This window comes from Molothrus ater, chromosome 7, assembly GCF_012460135.2.
Source record: "Molothrus ater isolate BHLD 08-10-18 breed brown headed cowbird chromosome 7, BPBGC_Mater_1.1, whole genome shotgun sequence".
Taxonomy (NCBI): domain Eukaryota; kingdom Metazoa; phylum Chordata; class Aves; order Passeriformes; family Icteridae; genus Molothrus; species Molothrus ater.
Window position 1 is genome coordinate 20,221,310 of NC_050484.2, and position 12,420 is coordinate 20,233,729.

A 12,420-nucleotide genomic window follows, 5' to 3' on the forward strand; every position below is an offset into this window, starting at 1 on the left:
ACACCTGAATAACCACACTGCATACAGAGCAATTTCACTTTCTTGTTAGAATTCCAGAGGAGGAGTGTGTCTTCCCTCTCTCCTCCCCATTAATTCAGTTGTCAAATCAAAGTACACAGTTCATATCATCCAAGTGAAGCATTTAACTCCCTCTCCATGCTTCCAAAGCATCTTAACACATGGCATTCAATTCCACTCTATGTCTGTAGCACCTCTGGGGTTGTCCAGAAAGCATGAGAGCTTTAAAGTTACCCAGGCTAGTTCTGAGCAAGCTGGCTAAGAACCAAGAGATGCATATTTGTGCAGCATAAGGCTCCTCCTTGGCTAATATATCTTGTTTTCATGACACAGTACAACCATAGCAATATAGGTTTTGGAACCTAAGATAGCTCATCTGCTTATAGCTTAGCTATTGCTACATTTTCTCTATCTCTGTAGAAGAAATCCCCAGTTCGCTTTCTATCTAAGTGTATTTTTCTAATACAAAAAGGAGATTCTGTTTTTTGTAGTGTTATGATAGATGATACAATAAGCCATAAGCTAATGAATTACTAATCAATTGAACAGATATTTCTTTCCAGAGATTATTTTCTTCAGAAATATTTTTTACTGTTTAGGCTTTGCAGACTTCAGTGTTGAGGATTTTGCACAATATGTGCATTCAAAATGTGGAAATTTAGTGCATGAGAGTAATTTAATGAACTTGTAGTTTCTTCTAAACCCCAGCTAAGATTGACATTTAAATTAATTCTCATCTACCTTTATTGCCACTAATGTGGCTAACATGATTTGAAAGAATTAGACAAAACTGTTTTAAAAGATCACTAACTTTGCAAGGATACTTCACAGCATATGTGATTCTACACTTTATATCACTCATTAATCAGCATCATCTGAAGCTTTCTAATATTACTCAACTCCAATATTAATCTAAATGAATACTTCACTAATTGTTATTTAATGCATCCCCAAAAATACTGCTCAGCAACAAAATAACTTGGAAATAATGACTTGTAAGCAGTAAAACATTTACTTTCATAATCCAAAGGTGAAAAAGAAATACTATCAGAGTGAAAATGCAGTGGTGGTAATGAGAGTACATCATAGTATCATTATGCAGGTCTTAAACATGACCTAAAAGGACAATATATCTCCAAGAAAGTAAATGCCTGTAATACACATATTAGGAGCAAAAACTGTTTGGGGTAGTATTGTGTGTAGTATTAACTATTCAGAAAACCTTCTACGAAAGGCAGAAATTACTTAGTCCTATATCTGAAAGTATATGGGGTAGTTTTTTGTAGCCTTTTTTCTACTTTGTCTATCAGGCCAAAGCTGGATACGCCCCAGCACCTCAAATGTGTTTCTTGGTGTTCAGAACAGAGCACAGGACTCGAGGTGTGTCCTCAGCAGTGCTGTGTAAGGGGACAGAGCTCCTCAGTTAAGTGCACAGCCTAAATGGCTTCCCAAACCTGTCCCTGTGCCTGAGCAATGCTTTCAGTAGCTATGTGCATGTGTGTGCACGCTCCCCAAACCTAACCCCCATTGTGGAATGCAAACACAGAAACAGCAGCTGTTCAGCAGGATACAATGGAGGCTCATTGACTGCTCTGTGGAAAAGGAATTACATATGGGTCTAATTTTCATTTAAACAAAATGAAGAATCATATAATATTTCCTTGCTTTATTTTTTATAGTAGAAGGGTAAAATCCTGATTTTTTTGTCATGTCTCCTCTACATGATAAATCATATAGTATAAATATCTCAGCTTTTTATTGTATTTAGTTATGCATCAGAAAAGTAATTTAAAAAGGAAAACACCTTTCAATTCCATAATCTATTTGACACCTACTTTGCACAATACTATTCAAAACAACTGTAGTGTGACACAGTACGATTTTCAATTACAAAACCACATTAGGAGTGCATTCCGGTAACATCCTTAAATCACAAAATGTCACTATAACCTGTTACTCATTAAAAAATTTAAAAAGACCTTGTAAGCAGACCTTTACAATACCAAAAAATATTGTAAGGTTCCTGTGGTCTATTTAACACTTCAAAAAGCTTTCACCTTATGCAATAATGGGCATACCTCTTTGAAAATAATACTGTCCACTACATTTCTACAGCATCTTTCATTCAAAGATATTTGTATTCACATTTTTGGCAACCTCTTGAACAGAGGAGGGCAACCAGAAGTACTGAAGCCATCTAGGACAACTTCTGACTGTTATGAAAAATGCCATGGGATATGGCTGCTTTTTTAGAACAGGCAAGGCTTTGTTTTTAGTAATTTAACTTGTATAAAAATCCCATAGTTAGTAATATACCTGGAACTTCCTGTCTCTAAGACAGAACTTCTTCAAATATCAGTTGCCATTAGCAGTTCTCTACCTGCGAAATTTGAAGGTTATGCTAACAGTAATCAGAACTGGGTATTAATCTGCAAACATTTATACTAAACATAGAATAGCACTGAGTACATTCACCAAGTGTGGCTGGTGGCAGCTTGCCACATGGATTAATGCCTCCAGATAAATGATTGTTTTACCTCTAACCATGGACAAAAGATGACATTATTGCAACGGTGTAATTAATAACCTACCACTTCATTAATTGTTACAATGCTATCTTCATGGATCAGCTTGAAAAATCTAGGGAACTTGAAAGATTTTGTTGTGGTTTTTTTTTTCCTTTGTCTATTCAGTAGAAGAGACAATGAATAATGTGTTAACTTGGTATTCTCTGATGCAGCCTTCTGTTTATTGTGTATGAGAGTTATGATTGATTTGTATGAACAATGTCTTCAGCTCAGGACAAAGTTGGAAACTATAAAAATAGAAAAATGTTAAAAATAGCATTTGATTCTGTCAACATATTTTGAAATTCGAACACTGAACTGATTTTCTATTGATAAAGAAACAAAGTGCCATAGGACAGAATCTGTCTCTAAAAACTGAGACCCTGAAGAGAAATGGTATATCCACTACCTCAAACCCCATCTATTTTAAGTCTAGTTATTGTAAAACTGCCACTGCAGAACATGGCCTGCAGGCACTCAAATTTACAGCCTACAATGTTTCTTGTGATCAGAATTTCAGATGTGTGTAGCTAACAACTGAGATAAGAGTAAGACATGTGGTAGTGTAAGACAATAAGCATAATCTCTCCCTTCTTAAAGTGACATTGGCATTATTCAGTGAACTTCTTTTTTAGGTAATCTCCCAGGCTCTATTGGAAACAGTCACCACTAATAATTTTTTAATGTTATTTCCCTAATGTCACTTTTCTGCCTAGCATTGCTGAGTTTCTATTATGAGCATATAGGAGCTATTCAATAGATTGCAATCTTTGTGGCATTAATACTTGCCAAAAGAATTAGACTATAGCATATATTGGTTTCCAAATGAGATTACAAAGGGAGTGGTACAACACCTCCTTATTTATTGGTGGTGACATGACACCAACACGTGTAATTATTCTAAGTAATACACAATCAGCTACAGGGTCTTCAGCTGAAACATCATTATACTGTTCAATCATCTCACACCTTTGCAGCGTGGGAGTTTCATTAGTTCAGATGGTGCTGTCACATAATGATTTTGCCCAAGAAGTAGCTGGTTGGAAGCAGAGAATTCTTTTGTACTTTCTGCATTCACTTTGTAGCATTAGTTTACCGTGCCCTGATTGCAGGAACAGTCAACATGTAAAAGAATTTATCAACCTTCATCCTAACCTAGGAAGTAGCCAAACAATTTGAGGAGTGTGGAAATAGAAAGTGGACTGTCAAAAGAGAAAAGGGTCTAAAACTTATATAAGGTCCTCAGGAGAGCCTTGATGGATCAATTCATTGAACACTACCCCTCTGAAAACTGGACCACGGAAAATGCATCTGACTCACCAGTGATTAATTTTTTGGTTTAAGAAACATACACAGATTAATAGGGTGTGCCTGATAATGGCATGTGGTTATTCTGGGTGTGAATAACCTCTAGAGTCTGTCAAAACAGCTGGCTTCAGGGTTAGTCTCCAGTGAAAAGGCAGAAGAAAATCTTTATTGAAGAAGCACACTGCAGATGAGAAGGGCATATGAGGGGAAAGGCAAAGTTATTAAAGTACAGTATCTCTACAATGCTATATACAGTATTACACTAGCTATGAAGAATATTAACATGAAATGGTCAATTATATTAATTTTTCCAGATATATAATCTTAGAACTAGTCAGACAAAGGACTTGAATGCAACGTTCTAATTTTTTTCCTACTGAGGAAAAAAGAAAGGTATAAATGCTTTGACGCTGGCTATTTTTCAACTTAGGTTAAACACTGGGCAGAATATTACCTGTATAAAGACTTGCATGTACTGGCCAAGGCCATCTAGTCCCACAGGTCAGCAGGAACGGCGCTCTGTGCTGACACAGGTGTGCAGCGCATTAGTGCCCGATCTGCTCAGTTGTTACTGCACAGAAAAGCTGAGGTGCCGTCATGCTCAGCGAGCAAACTTCAGATCAGCCCGAAACCACTCCTGGCCGCGGGAGCTCGACACCCGTGACACGGTGGGGCTCAGCCGAGTCCCGGGCGCGCTCGGCAGCGGGCACAGGGAGCGCAGCCCCGATGGCCGGCCAGAGCAGTTTGGTTCTTCACCGCGGGGTCCGCCCGCGTCCCGGCCCCGAGCTCCGCGCCTGGTTCTCCCCACCTGTGGGGATTTTGCCTCGCGCCCTGGTGGCTGGAATGGGAAAGGGCTGAGCCCGAGGCGGCCGCCGGGACGTTTCGCTCGGGGAGAGGAAAATTCCAGCCGAGAGGAGCGGCCCTGCCCCCGCTGGCCGCTGACAGCCCGCGGCCGTGGCCGAGCGGAGTCCCCACTCCGGCCGCAGCTGGAGGGACAACCGGGTGTGTGGGGACAGCCGGGTGTGTGGGGGCGGAAGGGAGGGAGCGAGGCGCTGGGACGGGAACAGGGAATCTCTGTCTCCGTGCGTGCCGGAGCGGGGAAGGTTCTGCATTTCAAGTTTCTGGTCGCGAAGTTGGGTTTTGCTGCCTTTTTTTTTTTTTTTCCTTGCTTCTGTGTTTTTTTTCTCTACGCCCAAGGTGTGGTTCCGCGATCTGTAGGAGCCTGGCGCAGGCCGTGACCGCGGCCGCCGCCCCGGGCAGGCGCCCAGTGTCCGCGCCGTAAACAGCGGGAAATGCCCGGGCTCGGGGGCGAGGCGGTGCCGGGGGCTGCGGAGCTGGGCCGCCTTCCTCAGCCCGCCCCGAGCAGGTGAGGCGGGGAGCCGCGGCTGTGCGGGCGGGTCCGCGGCTTGCGCCCGCCCTGCGCTCCCTTGGCCGCCGGTATGGACGGCCGCGCTCGGCCGGCGGCCGCCCCGCCGCCCTCCGGGTAAGCACAGCTCACGGCGCGGGCGGGAGTGCGGCCGCCCCCGGCTCCGAAGGGACAGCCGGGGCCGTGCCGGGCCGTGCGCGGGGCTGGGTGAGGTGAGAGCGAGGGGGCAGCTCGGGTCGGGGAGGCCGGGGCTGAGCGCGTCCGGCTGTGAGGTGCGTTGCTTGGGACGCAGCCAGCGGCGAGAGGCGGCTCCCAGCGCCGGGGGCGGGCGTGCTCCCGGTGCCCCTGCCCGGGGCTCCTGCGGCGGCGGGAGGCGGAAGCCCCGGGCGGGACGCGGGCAGATGGAGCGGCGGAAGCCCCGGGCGGGACGCGGGCAGATGGAGCGGCGGAAGCCCCGGGCGGGACGCGGGCAGATGGAGCGGCGCGGCCGTTAAACGGCTGCCTCGACGGCACCGCGGCCGCTGCTGCCGGCAGGGGCTGCGGAACCTGCCCGTCCGGCCGTGCCCCGCTGAGCAGCGCCTGCAGCGCCGGCCCCGCGCCGCGGGCAGTTCCCGCAGGGACGAGCCGCAACCCGCCCGCCGGCGTTGCCGTCCCGGTGCCTCTGCCGGGCTGCGGGACCTGCCGGGATCGGCGCCTCTGGCAAATCACTGCAGGTCAGCGCTTGCCGGTCAGAGCATCCTTAGGTGTGCGGAGTCAATTTCCAGCTCTCTGGGTGAGAGTGGCGGCGCTTTGGGAGGGCTGCGCCCTCCTCTGTGCTCTGGGAACTGCCGACGCCGGGGAAAAGAAAATAAACAAGCAGCATCTGTTTGGAGTAGTAAAAGGGCTGGCTTGTTTCTTTTTACGTGTTAAGCCCCTTTGTTTTTATTTTGCTTGTAGTAGAAAATCTAACGTTAAAGAAAATTTTTTTAAATCCTACGTAAAACTACCCCACTTATAGATTGGGAGGAGGAGGATTTTCCTTAACTAGTCAGGTACGTTTGAAGAAAATTAGTTTACTCAGTGACTTCACTGGGAACTGGAGTGAATCAAAACACTGGTAAGACTGCTGAAGTTATCTGTAAATAGAATGGACAAAATACGTGGTGGGTGTATCTTTTAACATGAACGTTTTTGTGAAGCTTCCATACTATTTGCAAAAATGGGTTACTTGGGTTGCTCACCAAGCGGCTACAGGATAAACAGGTGTAGATGATGGAAATTTACTGTAGTATTTGCAGCAGTAATGAAATCAGTTTGAAGCCATGGCTGTAGTGAATATGGAGGACTCATAAATGGTATTTATTCATTTAAGGCCTTGTCACCATTCCACATTTATATGGAGCTGTTGAGAAATTGACTTTATATTGTTAATCAGTGTAGAAGGTATAATTATAGTATCGATAATTACTGCATTTTAAAGACTCTAAGTACTTCAGCAGAGTTGGAAGGACTGAGTGTAGGATAATAGGTTTCTTTTCCAGGTTAGGGGGTGGCAAAAACAGTGTTGAAAGTCTTCAGTTTTACTTGTGAGCAAGTGAACCTAAAAACAAGCAAAAAGGCACAATTAAAACTTTGGCTATTCTGACAGTTCCTCCAGGCCTGTTGCCTGCTATAAAGCTGTTTGGTATAGTGAATTTTGGCTGCTGCTTGACATCTAAGTTCCCTTTATGTGACTTCAAGCATCTGCCAGCATCCACTTCTCAGTTTTGAGATACATGTAGCCAATAGTACTGCTCATTGCATTAGCCCTGCAGAGAGATTTTCAGGACTTTTATCAGCTGTTTACATATAATTTAGTACTTAGAAAATCAAATTGCCATGCCTTTCTTGCTACAAAAGTCCTTTATTGACAGTCTTAACTATTTCCATAAGATAGTCTCATTTGCTCGTGAAATGCTGGATTTGAGGAAAAAAACCGTGGATATACCAGAAAAGAAGACAACTCCCAGTTTTACTGAAAGTAGTCCACAGATACATTTTTTAATAGTATGCAGTTACTGTTCCTACTCTGTGATGATAGGAAAATTTGTGCAATCTGGGAAGAATTTTGGTTGAAATAGCATTTTTCTTTAAATGTATTACCAAATGATGTAATATACTGCATTACATTTCTTCTTCGCTTGTTTAGCCAGGTTGAAAATGTTGTTAATCTGCAGCTGAAAACTTTTTCCAGCCAATGTGTTCTTAAATCACTGTTTGAAGTTCTGTGGAGTAATTGCTGGTAACTAAACAGCTGAGAAAGTTTGTTTATGCTAACTGCTAAGAAGGTAGTGTTTTGTTTTAACTAACTGATGTTAGTTAAAGCTTGGAACTCCTATATAACTTGATCACTGGCTCTTTAATACAGAATTTTGTTATCAGATCTATGGGGACAAGCTTTGCGAAAGGATCCTGTCGAATCTTTTTTTTTTGCGTGCAGGATTATGCTTTCCTATTGAAAAATTGTTTATTAAAACCGGTTGTGGACAAAAATATTTGTCTGAATTTGTTGAGAAACATGCCCATGTTATTCTCTTTATACATTCAAGGTAACTAAGAAAAGATTTTTTAAAAAATGGCCTCTCCTGGATTTTTTTTTTCTTTTGGATTTTAATATAGTGAATAGAGACTGTGCCCAGCAACTGGCTGGAGTATTTTGGAATATGATGAATAGGAGGTGTGTCCAGTAAGTGGCTGGCCATGACACACAGTTTCTTCTGCTGGCAGGAGAAACTTGGCTGGACAGTTAGGGAGTTTTATAGCTCATCTATCTTAGCCTGACTCTGAGCAGCACTCAGGGCACAGAGCTCCTGCCAGGCCAGTTGACAAAGTCTGCTCCTGTTCATCACAGAGCTGAATTTGCTTTATGAAAAAGTAGGAAAATGTGTGATTTAATACTTATAAATAAAAAAAAAGGAGTGGCTGTAGTTGGTATCCTACCTTCTGAACACAATTTTCCTACTGTTGCTGGACAGCAGTCCCGTAACCTGGAGTAAATACTTTTTTTTCATTACAAGTAGATGTCACTATTTGACACAGGATATTACCCCGAAGAATTGTATTATGGCTTAATATGCCATTAGAATATTGGAGCAAATGTGAATTTTGGTAATATTGATGTCCTTTGTAATACTAGCCTTCCTGTTGAGATCCACCTTTAATTCAATTGTAATGTTTCTAAGAATTTTGTGTTATTTCATTTGTTCCCATATTTAAAGCTGTATGCTTACATACAGAATAACAGCTTCTGACCTGCTTTACCCAAGCAAACAAACCCCCTTTGTTTTTATCATTATCATTGTGTGTCTAACAAAAACATGCTTAGGAGATGGAGCTGCTCTCCAGGGCTGAAGATGGAGCTGGTTGTGTCGGGAAAGGGGTGGGGCCAAACAGCTTTGATTATCTTAGTGCCAGAATCACTTCTCCTCTGTGGCTTCAGGTTCCCATTCACTGTTGCTTGGTGTAGTGGATGTAGTTGAAAAATGTAAGGAGAACAGGGGAAATGTCTTTTTCACATGATTTCCAGGGCTGTGTCCGGTAGTAAGAGATGTTTTCAGAAAACCCAAGAAATTTACCTTTTCTCTTGCATGTAACTGAGTTTTTATCAAATAATTTCAATCACATTACAGAGACGTCAGCTGTGGCGCAGTTTTGGCAAATGTCTGGTGTCAAGCTTGGAATACTGATTTGAGCTTTCTTCCTTCTCTTTCTCTTTCAAGTGTTCGTTTGAGTCAGCTCACAACATAGCCACAGGTTTGTTCAAGTATAGATGAAAGTCCTTCCTGTTGTGGAGTGTGGGAAGGGACAGCAAGTGTAGCAATAGCTTCAAATCAAGCATTCTGTGCCTGAGCCACAGCCCCAGAGTGGGTGTGGGGACTTGAGTTCGTGTCTGAATTTGCTCAATTTGGTGAAATTTACGTAAGGGTGGAACTACGTTTTTCTCTTGCAATGAACTATCTGTTTCCATTGCTCTGTGCATTATATACACGTGTTTATCATGAAGTACAGGACCTTTTGTGCTCATGCTGCTAAGCGGGTCTGTCTTAGATGTGGGTCTGTCTAATGGTTCTATTTTAGATGTGCTTCATTCTTAGACCTGGGACTTCAAGATAATACTTAGCATGTTCTTCTCACCCACATGACCCTGATGAAGACCAAGTAAATGAGCAAAACAAAATGGAAAGAATTTTGAGAATTTGAGACTGTAGAGCTTGCTGGGTGTTAGAAGCAGGGAGTTATCTCCTTTGTGGGTGGATGCCCATCAGGAGCCACTTGAATGCTAATCATTCCAGGGGCCAATTTGCCATCTGAGTTCCAAATGTACACTTAACACTTCTTGAGGTGATTATGTTGTTCTTCTTAATGTATCTGCCTTAAGCAAGGCAACATCAAATAGTGGAATGACACTGATGCCATTAACTGAATGTTGTATTTAAAGCTGTTTACTCAAACTTTGTCAAGTCTGAAGTCATAGCTGGGTGCATATGGAATAGTTACTGGTAATGTTCCCTGTTGGAGTGTGTTGCTGTGGGAATGAGATCAAGAAAACATTAGGGGGTGGAATGCGGATACTAGGGAGAAAAAAATGTGTAGGAGGGTAATACACAAATAGAGATTAGCAGAGTTATTTCCAAGCTTTGTCCAAGTGTGTTGGTATCCTGTGAAAAAGAAGAATGAGAGCTACATAGCATCATAGTATCATGAGTATCAAAAGCATTTGAGGGGAAAAAGTGCTTGTGACTGGAAGGTGGGTTTTGGTGTTACCTTATGGTAGGTTCTTTTGTTTCTGCAGTTACTGGATTTTTTTTTTTTTAATTTACTTTAAATGGGACCACAGTGTTTTCCTAGACCTGAAGATCACTATTTGTTTTGAGTAGGCACATCTGTGCTGAGTGGAAGAAGAAGAGTCCATTGTAGGAGACCAAAACCTTAGATCCCAGAGGAAACTGAAAGTCTTTACCAGACTTCTGTCATCTGACAGACAAAATAATTGAGTAGGAATATTTTAAAGTCACAAACAAGTTGTTTGTCCTGTAATCTGGCAACACCTAAAGAGGTCTCCCTTCATGAAGTGCAGTACCATTTCTGACTATCTCGACTGTAGCTTGGAAAAAAATTTCTGAGCATGCTGGATTTTCTAGCCGGACTGCTGTTCTGGGCTGCCACTGTTGTAGTTTTATGTGTGCTGGGGAACAGCAGATGCCAGATTATTCAGCCAGCCCTTTGAGCTGTAACAAGGTTAGCATGCTCAACTAAATATTTATTCTTCTTTTCTAGAAATTAATAAGTCAGTATAACGAGTTGCTGTGTTAATGTAGGTGGTACAAGGAATGCCAGGTGTTCTCTTTTATAGCTGCTTGCAAGTTAAACCAGATCTGATTGTGCACTTTCTTTTCTTCTCACCTGGCTCTCACTTGCCCAGAAGCTGCCCTGCTAGTCTAAGTTAAGTCCCCATAGCTGTCTGCTATTTGAGGAAGTTGCTCTTCACTGCGACTATCACTGTGTGCAGCTCTAAAAGAGCTGACGTCAGGGCATTAGAGGATGACAAGAAGCTGAGATGTTGGCTCCTGGATTCCTGTAGAGTTCTGTGGCTGTGCCCAGCATTAGCACAATGAGGAGGAAACTGACTGTGCAGCTTGCAACAATGGAGGGCTCAAGGGGGAAAATCACCCATGCTGTTCTGAGCTGTAGCAACCAATTAAAAACTTGATGCTTCACCTGAATTCTCTCCTGAGGTAAGATCCCATAACTAAAAATGCAGCTCTTTATGAAGTAAATTTAAACACTAACTGGAGTTCCAGTAGATGTGTTGGGACTTAAAATCTTCATGTGATAGACTGATGGATATAACTGCATTTTTTTCGTGGCTTAAGAAATGTTTTTTTTAATGCAGAAATGGAATACCATGGGAATTCTTATAGAATTCAGAGTTCCTGGATTTGTTTTTATTTGCTAGGAGGTTATCCACTTCAGAAGGGGCATGTGCATTTGTGTGGTTGCTGTAAATGATCAGAGTGCCATAGGCAGTTAAAGGATGAGTCCCTAATCTATCTATGAAATATCTCCCTTGGGAACTTGTATTAATGTCAACTCTGCTGCGTGTCTATGGTTGTTAGGATTACTATATTCAGTTAAAGAAAATAGAGCATGTGAATATTTTTAGCTGGGCTTAAGCTTTCTTCTGTGAGAAAGCATTGGTTTTGCTGCAAGCTTTAACTCTGCAGAGGTTCTCATTGAAGAAATAGTACAGCTTGGAAGTTTTCTTAGCTGTGTTTTAAAAATACTTTCTGCCTGCTTCTTTGATTTTTATTTCTCTTCTGGAAATAGAGCTTTGTTTGAATCTTATTTATTATATTATTTATCTTATATTATTATTTAATAATAGACAAACAAATCTCTCCTTCCCAAACAATGCAAACTGTAAACTGTTGCTCTATGTTTAACAAGAAATGTAGTGAGCTTGAATTTTCCTCCAACAGAAAGAGACGAAAAACTTCCAACAAGGAAAAGACAATCCTGTGTCAAAAGCAGAGCACTAGAAATATGTTTATTTTTCTTTAAAATCAAATCAATTTTCTATCTAATATTCCTGAGTTATTGATATATTGATTTAACAATGTTCTTTTTTGTTTTTATGGGCCTTGGTTTTCTGTTGATTAGTTTTCCCTTTTGGTATTTTACCTTACTTTAATGTCAGGCCTTCAGATAGATTTTCTATACCTGGGGTTTGACAGGTAACTTTTAAACGTTATGCAGTGGGAAGAGCATAAGCATTTTCAGCTCTGCCCTTAATGCAGACTTACAATTGACAAAGCTGTCTGGAGGAGCTGCTTCTTCTACTTTTTTTTTTCCACAAAACAAATTACATTTTTTTTTGTTTCATTCAGTTTGACTGTTTGCTTGTTTTGTTTGGCTTTTCTGTCAATCCGTGTCCCCCCTCCCCCACCATTTGATGTGCTGGGATCTTTGCTGAGTTGAGTTAAATAAGAATGTTCAAGGAAATGGCACCATCAGTAGAGTAGTGTTACTTTAGCCCAGAATCTTTTATATGTAATTATCAAAGTAATTTGAAGGGTATTAGGGAAGAATATGGTGTGCCAAGTTGGGTTTGTGATTTTTTTGTCATTCACTAGTTTGCCAATT

The 12,420-nt window shown here is 42.0% G+C and overlaps 1 protein-coding gene across 1 annotated transcript in view; it reads left to right on the top strand.

Moving 5' to 3' along the window:
* The first annotated feature begins 5,298 nt into the window (after positions 1-5,298).
* Positions 5,299-12,420, top strand: part of COBLL1 (cordon-bleu WH2 repeat protein like 1) — a 74,483-nt gene continuing 67,361 nt past the window's right edge. The window contains exon 1 of the mRNA XM_054515472.1: positions 5,299-5,376. Within this exon, the coding sequence (XP_054371447.1) occupies positions 5,333-5,376 (44 nt within the window). The 5' untranslated portion in view covers positions 5,299-5,332. The remainder of the gene's footprint in view (positions 5,377-12,420) is intronic.